Source organism: Sarcophilus harrisii, chromosome 1, assembly GCF_902635505.1.
Source record: "Sarcophilus harrisii chromosome 1, mSarHar1.11, whole genome shotgun sequence".
Taxonomy (NCBI): domain Eukaryota; kingdom Metazoa; phylum Chordata; class Mammalia; order Dasyuromorphia; family Dasyuridae; genus Sarcophilus; species Sarcophilus harrisii.
The window spans coordinates 611,189,445-611,214,153 of record NC_045426.1 but is presented as its reverse complement, the minus strand read 5'-3'; the positions used below and the strand labels follow the sequence as shown (position 1 = coordinate 611,214,153).

The window sequence follows — 24,709 nt, the reverse complement described above, 5'->3', positions numbered from 1 at the left end:
CATTTTGGTTGGCGAACTTCAAATTACCTTTATCTCCATCTTGTTCATTAGAGATTTTCTTCAAATCAATGAAGTGGGTTGCTAAGGCCACGTCATTCATGCTGCCTTCATCCCACACCTGGATTTTAACTCTTCGACATAAGGGAGGGAACATTTCTTTGAAGATGACTTGTTCATGCCACACAGGATCTGCACAATTTTTCTTTACTGTAGTCTTCCCCTAAAAACAAAAAAACAGGTTGGTGAATTGTTGATGGATACTGTAATGATGTTCTAAACAAATTCAGAAATAGTTTTCAAAGCAACTAGAAAGCATAGAAGACCAACTCCAACAACAGAAGACCATGCTCCTGAGTGGTTTGCCATTTTCTTCTCCAGTTCATTTTGCAGATGAGTAAACTGAGGCAAATAGAGTTATATAACTTGCTCAGGGTCACATAGCAAATAAAAATCTGAAACCAGATTTGAACTCATGAAAATGAATCTTCCCGACTCCAGACCCCATACTCTATGTATCATGAAAATTTTGAAAATAATAACTGCTTGAATTTAGCTGAATTAGATTAAGCAAGACCTTGAAAGATGAGGAAGATTTGGACAGATAGGGATGATACCTCCACCTGGAAGTAGTGTTACTATTTCAAATTCAATATATCCCAAATATCCCAATCTTGTTACTTTCCCTTCTAAACTCTCCTAGTTTTTTTCCCTTTCATACTCAGTTGTTATCTCAAAACCATCCTTAATTTTTAATCCATATCTTCATCACCCACATCCAACCCATTGCCAAATCCATAGCTATAATATCTCTCAAATTTCCTCCCTTCTCTTAACTTACAAGACTGGCTTCCTAATTCAAACCCTCATTCCTATTACTATTGGCATTGACTCCTACTATGAACAGTTAGGGACAATACTGTATAATACCATACCTGGAATCATGAAGACCTTTGTTCAAATTCAGCTTCAGATACTTATGGCTGTGTGACTCTAGGCAAGTCAATTAACCTTTCCCTCAGTTTTCTCCTTTGTAAAATAAGGATAATAATAGCATCTCCCCCCAACATTATGATGAGGACCAAAAGAGATAATATTTGTACACCACTGAGCATTAAGTCAAGCACATAGTAGATATTTAATTAATGCTTGTTTTCTGTCTTCCTAATTGGCTTCCTGGTTTCCCCCTCTACAGCTCATTCAAGGTAACTATAGAAAGAACCACCATTAGGCAAGGGGATATGATGTCATTCTCTGCTCTTAAAAATCTCTAATCGCTCCCTATTACCTTAAAGGCAAAATTAAAACTCAAAGACTTTATGTTCCCTAGACTCAGCATCCCTTCTTCCTTTTGATTCCTTTTACATGAAATTTATTTTCCTCCTCACTTCTCTCTGTCTGAATCCTTCTCCTCCTTTAAGATTCATTTCAATGATGCCTTTCTTTCTTTTTTTTTTATTTTATTTAATAGCCTTTTATTTACAGGTTATATGTATGGGTAACTTTACAGCATTAACAACTGCCAAACCTCTTGTTCCAATTTTTCACCTCTTACCCCCCACCCCACCCCCAGATGGCAGGATGACCAGTAGATGTTAAATATATTAAAATATAAATTAGATACACAATAAGTATATATGACCAAAACGTTATTTTGCTGTACAAAAAGAATCAGACTCTGAAATATTGTACAATTAGCTTGTGAAGGAAATCAAAAATGCAGGTGGGCATAAATAGGGATTGGGAATTCAATGTAATGGTTTTTAGTCATCTCCCAGAGTTCTTTCTCTGGGCGTAGCTGGTTCAGTTCATTACTGCTCCATTGGAAATGATTTGGTTGATCTCGTTGCTGAAGATGGCCAGGTCCATCAGAACTGGTCACCATATAGTATTGTTGTTGAAGTAAATAATGATCTCCTGGTCCTGCTCATTCCACTCAGCATCAGTTTGTGTAAGTCTCTCCAGGCCTTTCTGAAATCATCCTGCTGGTCATTTCTTACAGAACAATAATATTCCACAATATTCATATACCACAATTTATTCAGCCATTCTCCAACTGATGGGCATCCACTCAGTTTCCAGTTTCTAGCCACTACAAAGAGGGCTGCCACAAACATTCGGATGCCTTTCTTTTGAAGCCTTCTCTGCTTCCACTGTTGATTAGGTCTTTAGATTTAAATCAGTTATATTCTATTGTTTTTTGAGTATGATTTATTCCCTCAGTAGACTATAAGCTCTTTGAAGACAGATTTTTATATTATTATTTTTTATTCCTAGAGCCAACACAGTGATTAACACATAGTGAATGCTTAATAAATGTTTGTTGGTTGCTTGCTTTTCAACATATGAGCATGAAAAAGCAGAATGATATCATACAATAATTATTGGACTAGGAGTCAGAAAACCTAGGTTCAACTCTTAATTTTGACTCATAAGCTGCATTACCAAAGACAAATTCCACTAGTTCTTTGAAAACAAACATTTTTGCCAAATGAGTTTGATATATTTTACATTTGTATCTATTCATAAATCATGTACTTTGGGAGGCTAAACATTGACTTGGATACAAATGAAAGAAAAAAAGATGGCATCTATTTGGCAATAAAAGGAAGCTGAAATTATATTTATACATTCAGCCTGCTACCATCCCTTCCAACACCAAGGAAATATTGGCTAGTTATCCACATACTCTCCTCATTCTGCTCTTTCATATTTCAGCCAAACTTTTCTCTGTCAAAAATATTTATTTTAATGTTTAAATTATTAATTTAAATTAATTAACATTTAATTATTTAAAATGTTAGATTTTACTGGGTAATTATAAAATTTTATTTTAATAGTGTGCCAAGGTTTACAACGAACTGAAGGGAAACATTTGTATATAGGAGAAAAGTCATATATTAAGATTTGGCCTCTTTAGAGATGTTTCTTACCACTTGGCCTGCAAATGTGACCTCCACAAAGGGATCCACCAGGTCCTTACTGTCCCCCACGAATGCTTTGGTGACATTAGCCATGATGCTAGAGTTCATTTTGGGTAGACCCTCAGCTCGATAGAGTCTCACATAGAATCTGGCCCAAGGTCTCTCAGAAGGGAATCCTTGGGGGACCAAAAGGTTCCTTGAAAACAGAAAAAACAAACAAACTGATCTTTCTCAGGAAAACAAACACAGAAGGGAGAAAGAAGGGAGTTGTTATATAGGGAATGAATTTTAAGATTAATGTCTTTCAGCTTGTAAAGAGGGTAGGTTTGAAAGGAATTATAACCATGTCTCAAAAATCATAAAAGATATGGATAAGATGGTACAATGGGAATATTGCTAAGTCTGGAGCCAAGAAGACTTGAGTTCAAATCCAGTCTCAGACATTTACTAGCTATATGACCCTGGACAACTCATTTAATCCTGCTTGCTTCAAATCTTTCTCTGTAAAATGAGCTGGAATGGGTAATGACAAATCACTCTAGTATCTTTGCCAAAATAACTCCAAAAAGGGTCATGAAAAGTTGGACACGACTAATCAACTAAACATCAACAAGATGAATATAGACTTTAATCTGGGAATGATAGGGGACCCTTACTTACCATCTTATTAAAGAGACAGTACTACTTCACATAGCAAACAGTAAACTCAAGGGCTTCATGATTCTCCTTAGCCCCACTCCCCCCAAGATTGAGATATACTGAAATTATAAGTTGCTTCAGTAAAAGGTTCACTCAAGTTCTTGGTTGACTGATCTTTGATAGGTTATCCCAGGAAGCAAGGATACTGAGGATGAACCTTAACCTTGGATTGTTCTCATAAACAAAATCATGACCTTCTGCAACAGGTATCTTAGTAAACTCATTACAGAAAGAATCCTGTATTGCCTGGAACATTGCAACATAGTGTGACAATTATTATGATCATGGAATCATAGTTGGAAGGGACTTACAGAGTCGAGCTCCCTCATTTTACAGATAAACAAATGGAGGTAAAGAGAATTTAAGAGACTTCCACATAAGTAGTAAGTAGCAGAGCTACAATTCCATCTAAGGTCCTGAGGGTCCAACTCCACATTTTGCCAGACAAAAAAGGGTAGAGGAGGACAGGGAGATATTAAGGATGACAGAATAGCCCCACATTTTTTTTTCTTTTTACAAACCCAGGTTGATCAGTCTCACTTTTCTATCTGTTCTTCAGCATCAGATGTTTTGGGACTGGCCTGCACAATGTCTCCTTTCCCAGCCACGCTAATATCACATTTCAGATATCCTTTGGTGCCCGTCCTGATATCATTCGGATCTGTGAGAAGGGCCCATTTATCACAAAACTGGTGACCTGTATGAATATTGATGAAAGCTTAGACATCTGTTATTAATTATGAGGAATTAATTAATTAATGAGGAAGCTTTCCCCCCTCTTAATTTAATTCTTTACCTCTTTTAATTATTCCCTATTTATGTGTCTATAGCTTGCTTTGTATATATTTGTTTTCATTTTTGTTTCTCCCATTAGATTGTAGCCTGTTGAAGGAAGTAAAGGCCATGCCAGTACTTGGCACATAATAAGTGCTTACTAAATATTTATTGATTTATTGGTAGAGCTCTGTGACATATTGCAAGTTACTTTATTTTTCTGGACCTCAGCTTCCTCATCTGTAAAATGAAAATGTTAAAGTAGATTACCTTTTAATGTCACTTCCAGTTCTAATGGTTTTTGCCTCTATCCAATGTCTGCTGACATACTAGAGACTTCTGCTCCAAGTATGTCTTTTCTGTTTATGCAAAACAATGCCTAGTATATAGCAGATGCTTAAAAAATACTTGTTGATTTGACTCATACCATCCTAATTTAGGACTTCCTAAGCTTTCAACTGGTCTCCTAGCCATCAGGTTTTGTATCTTCCAATGTATCACCTGTATCCTCCAATGTATCACCTAACTGCCAAATGTTTCTAAGAATTAGGTCCAACCATATTACTCCCTGTTGAATGATTTTTAGTAGCTTCCTAATGATTTTAGCATAAAATATATAATTGGCAACCTGACATTTAAGGATCCTCATGATCTGATTCCAAATCAGCAATCTAGCTTTACTTCACATTGTTACCCATTCTTTACTCATTCTATGTTCCTGCCAAACTGGACTATTATCTGTCCTTAATTATGTCTTGCCCTTTCCAGATGTGTATTTACATGGGAGCATCTTCAATATTTGGAGAACACAACCTCAACATTTCTATCTATTGAAAACCTTTTCTTTTTTCAAGGCTCAGCTCAAACTGTAGCCTTCCTGGATCTCCTAAATGAAAGTGATCTTTTTGCTTTATCATATTTCTCTAGATCCGTTTATCTAACTCTCTCCTTTTCCTTTCTTCTATTCTACTTTGTGTTACTTCTTTACATATGTTCAACAATCTCCTTTTAGATAATAAATTTCTTGTATCATTTTTCCTCTTTGTTTATTCAGTGCCATGAGCACAGACTTTTGAAATTTTGTTGATGAATTTTTCTCCTTGCTTACTATAAGTTTTGAGTAGTCATACATATGATCCTAAAGCATCCCTGCTCTATATCCTGTGGACCTTGTAAAGGGCTGTCATTTCTCATCATGGCAATAGAGTACTCTGGAGTAATAAGAATTGAAATTACAGTGGTTTTAAGAAGAGTAGGGCAATTTTTTCCTCCAAAAATGAATACAACTCCATCTAGGCATCTTGGGAGTATCTCTACCATAATGGATAATACCCAATGACAGAAATTAATGAATCATAAGACCATTCATCAGATATGTAACATTGGGCAGGTGATTTTTTAACCCTTAGAACCTCAGTTTCCTTAACTGAAAAAGAGAGCAGAGTAGGGAAAATGCTAATGTTTCTGTTTTAATTATTTCACAGAAGTGATAAGGGACAGACCTATAATTAAAAAAACAAAACAAAACATAAATACCAGAAAAAGGAAACTCTACCAAAGCAAGTTGGTACTTTTTTTTTTTTGCAATTTATATTCTTAGAGAGTTGTTGGTGAATGAATGGAGAGAGTAAGTGATTGTCCAGCATCACACAGTCAGTATTTGCCAGACACAAGACTTGAATCTATATCTTCCTACCCCAATGTCTCTATCCACTATGACACGCAGCCTCACAGGATTGTGAACATCAAATAAACTCATAGAAAACTAACGTCTAGAATTGTTGTAATATACAAAATATAGGGAACCCAGAGATCATCTAGTTCAAATCCCTCAGAAGCATATATAGTATATAAGGTTATCTCTGTACCATGACACCTTTTCATTTCCCCTTTCCAGAGCTCAAGGTTCCTCATCTCTAAAATATGGGAGTTGGACAAGAAGACCTCAAAGGTTTGTGGGCCAATAGCTATAAGAAGTAGAAGATGGGAGAACTAGAAGTGTTGTAGGTTTGGGAAGTTTGATGATGATGATGATACTGAGAAAGAATGGAGGAAGGGAAGGCAAGGGAGAAAGGAGGGAGGGAGAGAAAGGGAAAGGAAAGAAGAGGAGGAAGAGAAAGGGGAAAGGAGAAAAGATGAGAGGGGAAGAAGGTATGAGGGAGAGAAAATAGAAGGAGAGAAGATGGAGGGAAAGAAAGTAAGAGTGGAAAAAGGTTGGAGAGGAAGAAGAGGATAAGGAGAGAAGGGTGATGGGGAGAGAAACTGGGGAAGAGAAAAGGAGAAGGGGAAGGGAAAGAAGGAGAGGGAGAGAAGGTGGAGGGAGTGAAAAAGAGAAAGAGAAAGGGGAAAAGAGAAATAGAAGGAAGGAAGGAGAAAGTTCTACTCTACCTGGCTGGTTATAAACTGTGCCCAGATCCACTTTAAAGGACCCTATCAGCAGACTTCCTATGAGTTTATTGTGCATGACCTGTGGAGGAAAGAAATGAAAATTAGTGAGCAGTCAATAGTCCCAGATTTATCTTTCATGATAACCCAGGGCACGATAATCCATGTATATCAAACCACAGGCTAGAAAAGATCTTTAAATAGGGGAAAGCCTAAGTATGTGGAATACCACATATATTATTTATTATAAACACAATGTGACTGGTTTTACTGAATCATTATTATTATTCCTTGTTACAAAGAATGGCTCAGTAGATAGGGAAAAGAGAGAGGGAAACATTTTAGAAATGTTTTTTCAAGGAACAGACCAAATGTTAACTGCTCAAATATTACCTTTTCCATGAAAAGACAGTAGAGATCCAAAGTTAAAAAAAGGTAACAGTTCCACTATAAATATAGAAAAGTGTAGGAACTTGATACAAAGCTACAAGTCAGGGAGCAATAATGCAATGCTAAGTTAAGATAGGGATTTCCCTGTGCCCCCCCAAAATACTTTAGAAAAATATGCAATCGAAAACATTATTAACACTGTAGTTCATGGGGAAGAGGTATTGAGTGTAGATTTCAGTAAAATGTAAGCTCTTCACTATTAACAGGAACCTGATATGTACAGAGCCAAGACTACAAGGTAGGGAGTGATGGGACAAAAAACAGTCAAGGTAGAAATCCCCCCCCACCCCACCCCCCGCAAAAGTGCTAGAGGACAGTGTGTAGAAGAAACAGTAATACTAGTAGAGAAGGGAGGAACAGCTAATTAGTAAAGAGTCAAATAGACTCTTAAAAGCAGGATCTTTTTATATTTTTCATCTGCTAGTCTGACAACATTTCTGTTCTTTTCAAGAATCATCAGTGTCTCTCTACTGCCTCCAAGTAAAAACAAAATCTTTGGTTTGACATATAAAGCCCTCCACAACTTTATTCCAGTCTATCTTTCCATTCATAATTGCAGATTATTCTTCCCTAAATACTCTGTACTTCCAGCAGAGGTCCTTAAGCTAGGGTCAGTGAATTTATTTTTAAAATATTTTGAGAACCATCTAAATATAATTGGTTTCCTGAAGCAAGTTTATGTATTTTATGTATCAAAAAGCATTATTCCAAGATGGAGGTCATAGACTGTGAAAGGGATCCATGACAAGAATAAAAATGATAATAATATAAGATGAAACTACTACCTATAAATTTACTTATCCAGTTCTGTGCCAACCAGATTCCCCAAAAAATACTGTGTAGAGTTTACTAGCTATATGACTCTGGGCAAGTCACTTAAGTCTATTTGCCTCAGTTCTTCATCTATGAAATGAGCTGAAGAAAGAAATGGCAAACTAGTCCAGTATCTTTGCAAAGAAAACCCCAAAGAGGTCACAGTCAGAAATAATGGAAAAATTACTAAACAACAACAAACCATTGTATAAATGTATTATAAAACATAACAAATTAATATAGGGGAACAAAAAGCAAAAAAAAAAATCTTGAGTAATAATTAGAAAAAGTAGGAAGGATGGAGATCTATCAGTACCAGATGTCAAACTGTACTTCAAAGCAGTAAACTTTAAAGTAACTTGGTACTGTTTTAAAAAAGAAGAAATATATTGAGGCAAGAAACAGATTTGTTATATAATATAGAGAAGCAATTAAATAGAGTAATGTAGCATTTGACACACCTAATGATCCCAATTATTGGGGGAAGAACTTATTATTTTACAAAAACTGGTGGAAAGACTGAACAGCTGTCTGGTAGAAAATAGGTTTAGACCAACACCTCATAATTTACACCAAGATAAACTTCAAAAACATACATGATCTAGATATAAAAGATTCCATCATAAACAAATTAGAGTAGCAAGGATTAATTTTTAAAATATTTGTTAATTAAAAAAGAAAATTAATAAACTATTTTTAAATGATATAATATTACTCTAAAAAAGGAGTATAGGCTTTGTCAGACTACCGAAGGAATCCATAATATGGTTCCAAAACCTCTGTTCAAACTAGTGTTCTTTCCTCTTGCTCAGTCTGTCCCAGGATGCCTGCCATGCCCTCCTTTCACTGCAAGTTCCACATCACCTTCATGCTCTGCTCAATCTTACCTCCTTCAAGAGGCTTCTAAAAATCTCCTTATATATGACTCCTCCCTTCTTCCAGAAATCACTAAGAATTTATTTTGTATATAACTGCCTTCCTTCTGTTCCCTCCCTGGCCCCAGACTGCCCAGGACCCATCTGAACTGGCACAGTGGAAAAAAGAGGTAGATTTTTTCCTAGGAAAAGTAGAGTTACCCTTCCCACTTGTTTTCCCTTCACCCTTCCCCAGCTCTAGGGTTCTTATAACCCACCTGATCTCTTTGATTCCTCATGGAATTCCCCAATTGGAGTGCTCCCATTGAGATGGAAGATCCCCAGGTCTTAACATCTGTCCTGACTCTGCATCCTAAGATCCTCCAACCTTCACCACAGTCCAGCTTCTACATCCTCTAGACCTTTGGACCCTGTCATATGACCTATAATGCAATCTAAGGACAATGGGATTTCTTTTACCTGCCTTAAAGCTGCAATTTCTTTTATGTGTTGATTCCACCATTTAGAAGATGAGCTCTTTTAGTACAGAGACTGTCTTGCTTTTTTCTATTTGAATGTCTAGAACATAGTACAGGGTTTGGCACAGAGTAAATGTTTTATTTGTTCTTGGAATATTACCATCATTTTTTCCCTTTATTGTAGCTTTTTATTCACAAGATATATGCATGGGTAATTTGTCAGCACTGATAATTGCAAAACTTTTTGTTCCAATTTTTCCCCTCCTTCTCCTTTCCCTCCCCCCCACCCCATGGCAAGTGGACCAATACATGTTAAATATGTTAAAGTATATGTTAAATACAATATATGTATACATATCCATACAGTTATTTTGCTGCACAAGAAAAATCAGACTTTGAAATAATGTACAATTAACCTGTGAAGGAAATAAAAAGTGCAGGCGGACAAAAATAGAGGGATTGAGAATGCTATGTAGCATTCTGTAATGACAGAGTTCTTTCACTGGGTGTAGCTGGTTCTATTCATTACTGAACAAATAGAACTGATTTGGTTCATCTCATTGTTGAAGAAAGCCACGTCCATCAGAATTGACCATCATATAGTATTGTTGTTGAAGAATATAATGATCTCCTGGTCCTGCTCATTTCACTCAGTTAAACTGAAACTTGAACCTAGGATCCCTGACAAGGGGTCTTACTATTACAACAATCCAGAAAAAATTCTTCTTAAAAGAATACTGGAAAGAAATGGCAAGGTGCAAGTCTCCCAACCCATGACTATTGGGAAATGACTGGTGGATCCAAATGATGAAATCAAATAGGACTCTGGGTTTCAAGAAAGGATATACATCCTAGTAGGGAGGATGGTGGGTGGTAGGGAGAGGGAATCCAACACCTGGTAGGAACTGAATAATGGGGGTTGGGATAAGGTGGAGAAAGGAAGGAGAAATAAATTATGAAAATATGGGCTCTTAGAGTGAAATATTTAACAAGGAAACCCAAGTTTGGTTACCTGTATACTCCTGCATATAAAACCTTTAACTTGAGCTGCTGGAGATTGCCTTTGTGCTACGGGAAGGAACTCTAAAACAAGGATTCTTATAAGGTGTTAAGTTAGTGGAATTGATAAAGACAATGGTTATCTAGTTTAGCATGGTGCTTAATAGTTCTCTAGTTCAGTACATGTACTTTGTACTTAATATAGTTCTAAAAGATTCACACCTATGATTATGGAGTATATAACAACCAGCAAGGACTAGACAAGATTCATTCCACTTTCAGTCAGGCTCCTGATGGCTCTCCTGGAGGACTGAGATATGGTCAATTTTTGTATAGGTTTCATGAACTGCCAAGAAGAAAGCATACTCCTTTCTGTCACCATTCAGTTTTCTCCAAAGATCTTTCATACCTAACTTTTCTAATATTCCATTTACCTCTTTAACTTCTTTCCTATTTGTTTTGTAGTTTAATTTATCTAATTCTGAGAGTGCAAGGTTGAGATCTCCTACTATTATAGTTTTCCTGTCTATTTCTTCTTGCAACTAAATGCTATACCACTTGCTGCATATATATTTAGTATTGATATTGCTTCATTGTCTATGCTACCCTTTAACAAGATATAGTTTCCTTCCTTATCTCTTTTAATTAGATCAATTTTTGCTTTTGCTTAATCTGAGATAAGGATGGCTACCCCTGCTTTTTTGACTTCGCCTGAAACATAATAGATTCTGCTCCAGCCATTTACCTTTACTCTGTATGTATCTCCCTGCTTTAAATGTATTTCCTGTAAACAATATATTGTAGGGTTCTGGCTTTTGATCCAGTCTGCTATCCACTTATATTTTATGGGAGAGTTCATCCCATTCACATTTACAATTAAAATTACTAATTCTATATTTCCTACCATGTTATTATCCCCAGATTATGCTTTTCTTTTTCTTACCCATCTCACCCTCCTCCCCAGTATTAAACTTATAGGCACCACTTGCCTCACGCAGCTCTCCCTCTTTAGAATCCCTCCCACCCCCTTTGAGTCCCTTCCCCTTTTTTATACCTTTCCCTTATTACTCTTTTTCTTTTCCCTTTTCTTCTCCCACTTTTTAATGAAGTGAGAGAAATTTCTCTGTAAACCAGATATGTCAATTATTTTCCCTTTGAGCCAAATCTGATGAGAGGAAGATTCACAAAATGTTCCTCCCCCTCCCTAAATTCCCTCAGAAATGATAGATTTCCTTTGCCTCTTTGTGGGATGCAGTTTCCCTCTTTTTATCTCCCCTTTTCAATTTTTCTGATATTATCCCCTTTCCACTTCTACTTCCCTTTTTTATATCAGTAAAATCAAATTATACATGCACTCTTTATGTATGTCTATAACAGAAATGCAGTTCTCAAGAGTTCTTTTTACCTTTTTCTGCTTGTCCTGAGTCCTATAGTTAGAAGCCAAATTTTTTGTTTAGCTCTGGTTTTTTCATTAGAAACAAATAGAATTCACCTGTTTCATTAAATGTCCATCTTCTTCCCTGGAAGAAAATGCTCAGCTTAGCTGCGTAGTTTATTCTTGGCTGCATTCAAAGTTCTTTTGCCTTTTGGAATATCAGATTCCATGCCCTTCCATTCTTTAAAGTGGAAGTAGTTAGATCCTGCATGATCCTTATTGTGGCTCCTCAGTATTTGAATTTTTTTTTCTGGCTGCTTGTGATATTTTTTATTAGTCTGATAATTCTGAAATTTAGCCACAGTATTCCCTGGAATTTTTATTTTAGAGTCTCTTTCAGAAGGTGTTTGATGAATTCTTTCAATGCAGCTTCTGATTCTATTACATCTGGGCAGTTCTCTTTGATGATTTCCTGTAAAATAGTGTCTAGGCTCTTTTTTTTTCATCATAATTTTCAGGAAGTCCATTAATCCTCAGATTATCTCTGTTAGATCTATTTTCCATGTCTGTTGTTTTTCCAAGTAGATATTTAACATTTTTCCTATGTTTTCATTTTTTTGGTTTTGTTTGATTGATTCTTGATGTCTCAACAAATCATTCATTTCTGTTTGTTCAGTTCTTCTTTCTAATGAGTTATTTTCTTCATTAGTTTTTTTTTTTTTAACTTCTTTTTGTATATGTCCAATTGAGTTTTTAAATGAGTTGTTTTGCTCTATGGAATTTTTTTCCATTTCACTAATTTTTTGTTTTACTGAGTTATTTTCTCTTTTCCAATTCACAAATCCTACTTTCCTGGGAGTTCTTTACCTTTTCCAATTCACATTTCAGGAAGTTGTTTTCTTTTTCCACTTTATCAATTTTTTCTTTAAGTGAGTTATATGCCTTTTCCATACTCTCTTGCAGAACTTCTCTTTCCTTTCCCCATTTTTCTTCTAGCTCTCTTTTTAAGATCTTTTATAATTTCTTCTAGGAGAGTCTTGTGTGTTGGGGACCAAATTACATCCCCCTTTTGGGTTTTGTCTGGAGACTGTCTGCTATTAGTCTCCTCTGGATTGAAAACCTGCTCTCTTTCTGTATAGAAACTAGTGATGGCTAGCATATGCTTGGCTTTTTTACCCATTTTTTTTAAAGTCCCTAGGGTCTGCCTTCAGGGTAAGGAGGTTGCCAGCTTCCTTTGTAGAGCAGTAGCTGTCCTGCAAACGGGCTGCTAAGAGCAGGGAGCTGCAGAAGTGTCCTGGAAAGAATCCCACTGTGCAGATTAGTGGCTGCCCTGGGACTAGTAGCTGAGCAGTGAAAGTGTCAGTGCCCTAGGCAGAACCCCACTGTGTAGATCAGTGTCTGCCCCTGACAAACCCCCTCCTCTTCCCCCTCCAGATTTGTCACTGCTCCGGGCAAAAGCCCCATGCTGCAGAATGTGGCTGCACAGCATGCTGTGGTCTGTGCTGAGTCAGTTCCAGTGCTGGGTGGGTGTAGCCAGATTTTGTTAGATTCTGGCATTTTTTGGAGTACACTCTACCTTTGGCCTTTTTGTAACTTCTCCACTGATATACTGCTTTGCAATCAAAGCAGAGCAGCCAACCTGTGGTAAAGTCCTGTAAAATCTCCACCCACAGAGACTGCCCCGCCCTGGTATGCTCAGTGTGCTAGCCTCTGGTTCTACTTCCCTGCCTGCATTGGCCGGCTCCCACTGATCAGGACAAACCTTTTCTGGAGATCTTCCAGATTATCTTCAGCTAGTAATTTATTGTACTCTCAGTATTTGTGGATTTTACCAGTCAAGCACTATTTCTGAGGCTGAATTTGGTAATTAATAGTGAGGGTAGAAGAGGAGATTAGAATGATGCATGTGTCTTCTCCGCCATTTTGGCTCCGCCCCTCAGAGTAAAAGGTTTTAAAAGGCCTTTTCTCTCATTCATTTGTCCAATCACACATTCATTTGCTTAGTTATGAATGTATTGTCTCTTCTTTCCCATTGCTCATTTAAGGAGAGAGAACTATTCAAATAGCTAAGTGGCTCAGTAGATAGAGTACTGAATCTGGAATCAGGAAGGTCTAAATTCAAATTTAACTTTAGACACTTAATAGCTTTGTGACTGTGGGCACTGTATATTTTAGTTTCCTCAACTGAAAAATGGGAATAATAATGGCACTTACAGAAATTTTTCAAGGATGGAATGAGATGATATTTATAAAGCACTTAGCAAAGTATCTGGCACATAATAAGTGCTATGTGAATGTTTATTTATTATCTTCATTCCTTTATACTGAGATTAATTACTGCCCCACTTGTTAATTTGAATCTCCAAAGTTTACCATAGTGCTTGCCACTTAACATGCAGACTATATTATATTTTTATATATTGTCTGTATTTAATTTGTATATATATAAATATATATATATATATATATATATATATATATATATATATATATAATATATATTCAATAATCTGCCTCCCACAACTTGTTAATGGCAGAAACAAAATTCAAACTCGGGACATCTACCTCCAAGTTCAGCTCTCTTTCTGTGGTAGCACACTGATTAAATCACATTTCCTTCTTCCTCCCCCCTCCAAATTTCCAGTACCTTGCACATAGTAATTAATAAATCACTCAATTAAATAACTCAAAGAATGAATGATTGAAGTAGTGAATCTAGAAATTTAACAAAGATCATGTGCTATATTCCTATTATACTTGAGTGGGAGAAATGAGTGGAGGTAGGTTTTTCCTTTAGAATAAGTTCAACAAAATTCAAAAGAAGAAAAAAAAAACTGCCTTAGCATTATTATGAAGATGATACTCCAAAGTCTCCTAGTTCACAGTCACTACTGTTTCTCCCTAAAGCTTAAGAAAGAAGAGAAGTATATTTCATTTGTTCTTATCAGCCCTGGGACAGCTGGTGCCAAAATGAAATGCAAGAAACTCAAATGATTTTTTTCAGTGTTAAATGAGACTTCTGGACTGTGATAAATGGATGAAAAGGAGTGACAAACCAGGGTTGAATCTCTTTGAAACAGAATGGAGGCAGGTATTTCATGCCACAGTCTCTGCAGGGTGGAATTATTTTCCATCTTTCACACAAACTTGGAACCCTAACAGCATCTACCCCACCATTTCTTCTCCTTGATATCTCCCATATAAATTTTTATTCTGGGCTCTCTGCAGGAGCAGGACATTAAAAACATAATTGATCCTGCAGGCAAGAGACCAGGTTTAAATCCTGGTTCCCACCAATAGTTATTAGCTGTGGTTCTGTGGATGTCATTTTAACCTCCCCGAACCTCAATTTTCTCATCTTGCAGAGAGGTGCTTTGGAACATCAAATGCTATAATATAATACAGCTAACATCTGTATAACATTTGCTAGAGTAATTCACCATTTCCTTCTTCAGCTCATTTTACAGATGAGGAAACTGAGGCTAGCAGTTAAGTGATTTGATCAGGGTCACACAGCTAGTAAGTATCTAAGGGCATATTTGAACTGCGATGTTCCTGTCTAGGCCAAACACTATCTACTATGCCACATAGCTGCCATGTGAGTTAGGTAAGGCAGATGTTATTGATATTCCAATTTTACAAATAAAGAAACTTAGATTAAAATAGATTAAGTGACCCAAGGTCACACAAATCATGCAGACTTCCCATCTTTGCATATTTGTTCTGTTTGATAATATTATTTTCTCAATGTTTAATAGTAATTCATTCTGCCTTTTTAATTTCATAAATGGGATTATCATTGCTAACAATAGTTTATAACATAAGCATTTTGATTTATTATAATAATCTGTATTTTTATTTGTATAGACAGTTAATGCCATATTGAATGAAATTTTTAACAGTACTCAACCAAGGCTATTTAGAATAGTAAGAAGTTACATATCATGGGCCTTCCATAATGATAGCCCAGTAATAGGGATGGTGATCATCAGCACTTAATATTGTGCCTGGAACATAGCAGGTGCTTAATAAAAGCTAGTTAACTGACTGGGTATATTGATCTTTTAATTTTATGAAGTACTTAGAGATCTCAGAGCTCCCTTCTTCAGATGAGTTTCCCCACTGCTTCTAATAATACCTAAAATTCTACCATTAAAGTTTCATTTTTTTTTCAGACTCTTCAGTCCTTTGGAGTTCCCCATTAAAAAGCAAATACCTCCTGTTTTATGTTCTGGTCTTTTCCTCATGTGCTCCATAGTTAGTAAACACACCATTTTTCTGATCTTTATAAATTTTGCATTATTTCATTAAGGTCTTTCCATATTTCGTGGTATTCCTCATGTTTGTTCAGTTGAATTGTTTTATGGTATTCTGTTACATGAATATACCATAATTTATTTAACTAGTCCCTTTTATTTATCAGTTATGGTTTCTTTTTATATAAGAATGAATTTCCAAACAATAAGAACTTTCCAAAATTGAAATAATTACCTCATGAGTAAAACAGTTTTCTAATGCCAAAGACAAGTTATCAGGGATATTATAGAGGGGATTCCTATTCACACATAATGAAAAGAACAATGCATTTGAAGGTAAAAGACCTGGCTTTCAATCTTGCCTCTCTTATCACTTCTATAACCCTGATCAAGGTATATAAACTTTAGTGCATGGTGTCAAACTCACTAGCCACCCACAAAATGCTAAGTGCAAATACAACATAGATAGTATATGTGGCTTTCCATGTCAATATGGCAGAGGCAGCTAGATAATTTAGTAGACAGTGTTGGGTGTGAAGTCAGAAGACCTTAATTCAAATCTAGCCTCAGACACTTAAATAGGCATGTGAACCTGAGAAAGTCACTTAATCATGCTTACCTCAGTTTCTTTTTCTGTAAAATGAACAAAAGAATGAAATGGGAAATCATTCTAGCCTCTTTGCCCAGAAAACCCCAAATGCAGTCACAAACAGTCAGACCTGGCTGAAAAAGACTAAACTCAACCACAGAAATCTATCTTAAGATAGATGTGCAACTCCTTTGCAAAGATTCAATGAGGTAATAGATATGAATCATCGTTTACCTTATTTTTATTTTAAATGATTTCATTTGCAAACTTTGCAAAGAGTTGTATACAAATGAAGCAAATGAATTTCAAATATCAATATGGGGTCTCCTAGGACACATTTCTGTTTGAATTTTGGCCCCACTGCTTATGGGCTCAGATTCTTAACTGTAAAAAGAGGGGGTTGAATTAGATGTCGCTAAGTACTCTTCCAAGTCTATATAGACTCCAAATCTATAATCCACAATCTGTAAGGAAGGTTAGTCAGGAGTGCCTAACCCCTACCATCAAAAAAAAAAATCTGAAGAGCTTCCCTCTTGACCTATAGAATATAAATGTGCCCATTGTCATCTTTTTAAGAAGATAGAGACAACCTCTGAGTAGATAACAATTACTTGCCACAATAAATTAGCTAGTTTGAAGCTAGCCTTTTTCCCCTCCTTTTTTATTAAGCAGCATGTTGTGTTAGATACTGGGAAATATACAAAGTTTAAATTTAAGGTGGCCTTTGTCTTCAATAAATAACAATAATTGATTTCTATATAGTAATTTATTTGTATTTTTCCATTTGTTTTTCCTTTCGGTGTAGGGAAACAGGCATTTAGTAAATATTAAATTGAAGCTGTAATTAAATCGCCTTAGTGGTGGATCCATCATATTGAATCATAAAATATTTTGCATAGAAAATAACTTAGACATCGTCTAGTCCAACTTTGAATCCTTTCTGTTACTGTTTGGTTGTGATCAACTCTTCATGACCTCATTTAGGATTCTCTTGGCAGAGATACTGGAGTGATTTGCCATTTTCTTCTCCACCTCATTTTACAGATGAGGAAACCAAGATAATCAAGATTAAGTGACTTGCCAATTAATAAATGTCTGAGGTCAGATTTGATCTCAAGATGAGTGTTCTTGGCTCTAGGCCCAGAATTCTATTCCACTGTGCCATCTAGTTGCCCCTTTGAATGCTTTCTAAAATATATTCAACTAGTACTCATCTACATTTCTCCTGAAGACCTCCAGAGATGAAGAATTCATTAATCAAGGGATTACATAAACACACACACACACACACACACACACACACACACACACGTGTGTGGGTATATAAACATTGGAACAATTATAAATTGAAAACTCATATATTTGTAACAAGTTGAAATTTTTCTTATTGTATTTTATTTTCAATTCCAAATTCTCTCTCTCCCTCTACCTTGTCCCCTGGGGCCTTCATAGGGATTGGTTTCTAGTAACTAAGACTAGTCCCAAGGTGATCACATTGACTAAAACTCTTAATAGGCCAGACCTTTGTTAGAGGAGCTGCTTCTCTGTATATAAAAGAGATCTAAAAGACCACTCTTGTCCCCTTTTCCTTTTTTTCTATTTTTTTTCCTTACAAAAAAAAATTCTGGAAAACTTCAAGTTGCATATGATGAGTTGGATATGATTGTCTAGGGAACCTGAGAGGAGAATTTTTAGAAACTGAGATATGAAAAATGAAGTAAAATGACTCCTGACCTGAAAGTACGCATATTCTCTCAGGGCACACAATAAGTATATATACAGGTATATGCAAAATATATGCAAAATGAAGGACAGGTGAGTTGGAGGGAAAGTTCTAACTGCTGAGAGTGGGGAGAGAAGAAAGCAAGGAAAGAAGGAAGCGGGGGGAGGGAGGGAGGGAGGGAAGGAAGGGAAGAAAGGAGGGAGGGAGGGAGGAAAAAAACAATGAAAGAAACAAAGAAGAAAGAAAGAATTTTGCATATGAGTTGAATTTAAGTGGGCGAGATTTGCACAAAATCATTAGTTTCACTCTTCCAGAGCTGGTGGAGTCCAGTGGAAAGACTCAAGTCAAGATGATTGGTGATGGCCTTGGATTCAGTGAGTGACTCTGACCTTTTCAAACTCTTTCCTAGGTCTCCATTTGTCTGAGGACAGCCCTTTGAGAACTAAGCTTGTTATAAAGAGAATCAGAAACTGTAAAAAACATGAAAGTGGTATAGTAGAAAAAAACGTTGAGAGAAATATTAAAGGAGGAGGTGGGAGAGTATCCAGAACAAATTAGGATTCTATCTCAATTTTGTTTATATTCCAGATAAAATTAAGAGAAAATGAATCTTGTTACCAACTCTGAGAAACAAAAACTGTACCCCACAAGGAGATAGCTTGCAGCCTGAGTTTAATATCCATGCTTTCTTAATATGCCTGCTTCAATTAAATTGTTCTATTTGCTAGGTTATAATGTGCTTTTAATAACCACAGGCATTTTCTTCTCAATAGAATTTTTCTCTCTCATTTCCAAAGTTCACTCTTTAAGCAATTTTAAGCTAAAGATGCTAATCTCTCAATGCCCATTCTATGACCAACTCAATATTACACTTTAGCCTTTGGAGGACATACACACTTTGATGACCTAGTCTCCCTTTATGAGACAGAGCTGACATAGTGAATGCCACACTTACCGAGATTTTGATGATTTTGTCAAAAAGATGTACTTGGGGTCCAATGAAGTCAAACACGAAATACTGTTTAAAAAAAAAAGATATATAATCTTTTATCCCAATCTTACTCACCAGGACATTCAAAAGAGAAAAGTGGCATCTCATTTATAATTAAAAGAGCATCAAAATTGGAACAGAAAACCTAAGTTTGATTCTCAGCTCTGTTATTTACTGGTTACTCACTTTGGGTAAAGGGCTAGGTTTTCTCATCTATAAAATAGAGATTTTGCTGACTATATTACCTACCTTACAAAGATCTGAGAAAGCAACAAAAAATAATCTATTTGAAGTAATCTGTAAACCATAAAAATCCTATATGTCTAGTCAATATTACTATTCCAAAAATTATACATTCTCAAAAGTTACACAGATAGCTTCATGGCACCTGTTGTTGAGATCACCTATGTTTTAGGCACGTAAAAGTCAGTTTTGCACCATTTAATGTGCAATCAGGCTTCTGTCTCCTCAGGCAAGCAATACCAGACTTATTCATTTCCAAATGCTCTTTCCAAAAGATTTTTGTAGCTTTTGGTTTAAGCTGCAAACTAAGATTTAGATTTTCGTTTTGCTGATAGAAAGCAACACAACAAAGAATCAAATCCTGTAGGTGAAAGGGCTGGGGATTTCAGGGCCTGCCTTCTGTGAATCATAAAATGCTGGAAGGCTCTGGCCTGAGAAATCCATAGCTCATTTGATAGCACCCAAATTTCCTTAACAACTCATGCTATTTAACATACTTGACAGAGATAATTATGATTCCCCATTATCTAGTTCTCAAAATCAAATAAATACCTGAATTACTTCAAGTGACCACCTCTAGATGTTTTTTAATTATTAAATATTTGTATTGCTATTAAGATTTAGAAAAGGCTACAATCAAATGGGCTGAATGTTTAGTAAATATAAATGAAAAAAAAAAAAAGACCTCAGATTTCCTCAAAGAGCTATTACAAAGCCCATACACTAGAGCTAATCACTTTAATCCTTGGGCCTTCTCTCTTAATTTTTATTGAACATATAATTTTTAATGGACTTATTTTATTAGCCTGAAAGAGACTAGAAACAGTAAACCCCAAATAGGGAGAGAGGGTTATAACTAGGTAAACTGATAAATGCCTAATCTTGGGGAAGAGACCAAAATTACCATATTACTGCTTAAAATAATATCTTTATTCTTTTTGGTTCAGACTTCAATCCTTTGATTCAAACAGCTCTGTTTTCTGCCCAATATTTTATCATAATTTTAATAACATGATAGAATATCATAATGATATATAATAATGATTTAATATATAATATTATATAGTGCTTTGAGACTGGCAAAGTATTTTACAAATATTGTTATCATTTTATCCCTTAAAGTAGCTATTATTCCCATTTTATAGGTGAAGAAATTGAAATTAATGTAATTTGCCAAGGTCACGGAGCAAGTAAGTGTCTAAAATGAGATTTGAACTCAGTTCTCCATGAATTTAGGTCTAGCAGTCTATCTACTGAATCATCTAGCTATCCACTTACTCTGCCTTTCATAAATTTGTTTTTGTTCATGTGTGTCTGATTGTGTCTGATTCTTCATGAGCCCATTTAGGTTTTCTTGGCAGATAGGAGAATGGTTTTCCCTTTCCTCCTCCAGTTCATTTTACAGATGAGGAAACTGAGATAAACAGGGTGAAGCGATTTGTCCAGTGTCCCACAGCTAATAAATATCTGAGGTCATTTTGAACTCAGTAAGATGAGTCTGACTCCAATCCTGAGGTCCTATGCACTGAGCCACCTATCTTTCATTAATAGCAACTCATATTTATGTAGTGTTTTAAAGTTTACCAAGTTGTTTCCTCACATAAACTCTGTGAGGTAGCTGCTACAATTATTATTAGCTTTATGTAAAAGATGAAAATACTGAGGCTCTTTTGAAGTCAGGCTCAAAGGGATATCAGTAATTATCTAATTAAAGAATCAGAAACCATCTATCCCAACATCCTCATTTTACAAGAAAAGTAAGACACAGAGATTGTGACTTCTCTAAGATCACATGAGCATTGTCAGCGGCAAGATATGACCCCAGATTTTCTGACTCCAAAGCCAATCCTCTTTCCATCCTACCACAATGCTTCCTTTTGTAGACAAATCAATAGCGTGGAAGTGGTTTTCTCAGAGGCACATAGGTTATAAACTGAAAAAGCACATTTTAAGTCCAAATCTTCCAAACCCAAATCCAATGCTCCTGACTCTATACCACACTCCCATTTTCTTGGGATTTATTTCTAGTTAACTTCTAGCCACTGTGCTTTAAAATCAGGCTCAGAATAAATCCTCAGCCAACCCAAAGAGATTTAGCTGTTTTAATCTTCCCCATCACTCAGAGGCTCTGCTCTCTGCTTGATCTTGTTGTGTCTTGGTACTGCCTCAGGCATATCTAGGCAGGAGCTACCTAGAGCTCTAAGCACAGATGGAAAATTACCATTGGCATTATATAGCAGTCACTTGAAAGGACTCCACTGATCACAAGAGCTTTCAGTTTTACATTCAGAAGGCTAAGGCTGCACAACAAAAAACAAGTGACCCTTCCTCTCAGCTTTTTCAGAAGGGTCAGTTTTCAAAAGTGTAGGATAGGCAACTGCCCCCATTGTAATGGGGTTATTCTTGAGAGGAAGAGGCTAACGTAGCTAATTTAGAGTCCATTATCTGGATAATACAAAAAGCCCTTCTATCATAACTCAGAATTATTTTTTGCCATATCTACTGGAGCAAGGTGGCAGAGTGGATGGAGCACTAGATCAAGAATCAAGAAAATCTTGGCTTACATCTAGACTCTTATGTCTGAGATTTAATCTAAAGGCATTTCAGAAGCTATCTCATCAAGCCATCCTGAGCTGAGGATACAGGTCTAGGGGGATTAAGCCTCAGAAGCAGATTTTGAACCTAGGCTCCTTTAGGATACTCCTTCTGCCATTGTAGATTGCATTCTTCTACAATTTAGTGGTGGATCTTGAAAAAACACAATTCATCCCTTTGTGACCAACCTGGTGGTATCTTTTAACGCATCTAAGCTGCTTCTTCCACAGAAGATCTGTAGTTCATCACCTGAATCCTATCTAAAACCTTTCTGTCTTAACTCAGAATTATCTTTGCCTTACTTACTGCAGTCTGATGTAACCGTGGACAGACCACAGGAAAATCTGGGTTCAAAACCATCCTCTAATACTTACTAGTTGTATGACCCTAGGCAAGCCACTTAACCACTATCTGCTCTAATTTCTTCACCCATTAAATGGTAATAATAATATTATTTATCTCCCAGGGTTGTTGAGAGGATCAAATGAGATGATATTTGTAAAACACTTTGCAAGTCTTAACACACTATATTAATTCTAGCTATCATTATTTATTTGGTTGGTTGGTTATTCATTCGTTTGTTTATTTATTGTCAACTTAGTTATCCAGAAGAGAACCATCAAGGTCATGTTGTAGAAAAAGTCCGAATCAGAGTATTAAAGTTTCAGTGCCAAGTCCATTATTTACCACTATGTGCCTTTGGTCAAAACACCTCAACTACTGGGGCCTCAATTTTGTATCTATATAATGAGAAAATTGAAGCAGATAATCTCTGCAATCTTGATCTGCTTTTACATGCTGATTCTATATCTTGGATTCTCTTCCTTTTTCCTCTTGCTTACATTTCACTGTAAAATGTATCCCAGGAGGAAGCAAAACATGGAGAAGGAGAGGAATCACCAATCAGTTCTTTATTCTCCACTTTTGGGAGATGGGAGAACAGTTGTTAAGAAATTGAAATTATCAGCTGAAATGGAATTCATGGGTTGGACTATGTTTTTCCATATTTTTCTAGTTAGTGATTTGTAGACAGTTAAAAGTGGAATGAACCTCAGTCCATCTAAAAACATCCAATCTAACACCTTCACTTTCAGATGAGAAAACCAAGATTACTAAAATTAATTTTGACTAAAACAGTCACGCTGAATGACAACACCATAATTAAAAACCTAAGTGGTCTAATGCTAAGACCAGGAGAGTAGAGCAGAGTGGGAGAAAGAGAATTAACGATTATATAAGAATGACTTAAAAAAAAAGAATGACTTACTTCATTGTAAAAGGGGCTGTTTGTCCCTTCTTTGACTGATGTTTGCTTCTTCTCATCCCCAATTTCAATGATGACAACTGGATCGATGTTTTCTCCTACCAGTTGCCGGGCTTCAATGATGATTATGGCAATCTGCAATACAAAGGAGTGATCCATGTCATTCCAGAAGTCACTGTCCATTTCTATAACTGTCATGTCTATATATATATTACAAATGCTATACACTCACTTGGTAACTTTGGGATTTGGCTTCACCATCATGGATCTTTGTCACCAATTTTGATCTGTTAAAAGGAGAGAAGAAAAGATTGACTCCTTAATAAGAACAGTAGTGGTGATGGTAGCTATTATTATTGTATTTTTATTATATTATTATTATAACACTTTAAGACTGATAAAATTCTTTATATTACATATATATGTATATGCACGTGTATATATGTTTATGTATATGTAAATCTCTCAATCTAATTTCCACATCTGTAAAATGGAGCTTCTACTCAGTTGCAAGGATCAAGTCAAATCGACAAATGCTCACTCACTCTCTTGTTTTCTCTCTCACTCTGTCTCTCTGTATCTCTCTCTTTCTCTGTCTCTGTCTCTTTGTTTCTGTCTCTCTCTTTTTATATCTCTCTCTGTCTCTCTTTCTGTCTCTATCTCTCTCTGTGTCTCTCTGTACCTCTATCTCTCTCTTTCTCTGTGTACATGCACAAGTATTTATTTTGTTGTTGTTCAGTCATTTCAGTCATGTCCAATTTTCCATGATCGCATTTGGGATTTTCTTGGCAGAGATATTCTGCGTCACTTAAGTCCAATTCATGCACAAGTCAAGACATCATTCCATCAGTTCACTGATCTTCTTCCAAAATGAAGAGGAACAACAACAACAATCGGCGTGGTGTGACATTTCATTCTCCAGATTATTTTATAGATGAGGAAATGGGCAAACAGTGTTAATTGACTTGCCCAAGGTCACATATCTAGTAAGTATCTGAGGCCAGATTTAAACTCAGAAAATTGAGTTCTGACTTCAGGCCTGGAATCTATCAGCTGTGCTACCTAGTTGTCCCTTATATATTTATATTACATATGTGTATATATGTATAGGTATACATGTATGCATATATGTGTAAACATATATATATTACATATATATATATATATATATATATATATATATATATATATATAAACACACAAATCTCATTTGATGTTGGAATTGTTCTCTTTAAAATTACTATTGACTTTTGAATCTAATGGCCTTTTCTCACTCCTCATCCTTATCAACCTCTTTTC

The 24,709-nt window shown here is 36.0% G+C and overlaps 1 protein-coding gene across 1 annotated transcript in view; it reads right to left on the bottom strand.

Moving 5' to 3' along the window:
• Positions 1 to 24,709, bottom strand: part of FER1L6 (fer-1 like family member 6) — a 277,428-nt gene that overhangs the window by 157,777 nt on the left and 94,942 nt on the right. The window contains exons 3-9 of the mRNA XM_031947271.1: positions 23,643 to 23,697; positions 23,414 to 23,545; positions 19,273 to 19,335; positions 6,783 to 6,861; positions 4,161 to 4,317; positions 2,931 to 3,117; positions 28 to 220 (exon numbers count right to left, since the gene is read on the bottom strand). Of these exons, the coding sequence (XP_031803131.1) occupies positions 28 to 220; positions 2,931 to 3,117; positions 4,161 to 4,317; positions 6,783 to 6,861; positions 19,273 to 19,335; positions 23,414 to 23,545; positions 23,643 to 23,697 (866 nt within the window). The remainder of the gene's footprint in view (positions 1 to 27; positions 221 to 2,930; positions 3,118 to 4,160; positions 4,318 to 6,782; positions 6,862 to 19,272; positions 19,336 to 23,413; positions 23,546 to 23,642; positions 23,698 to 24,709) is intronic.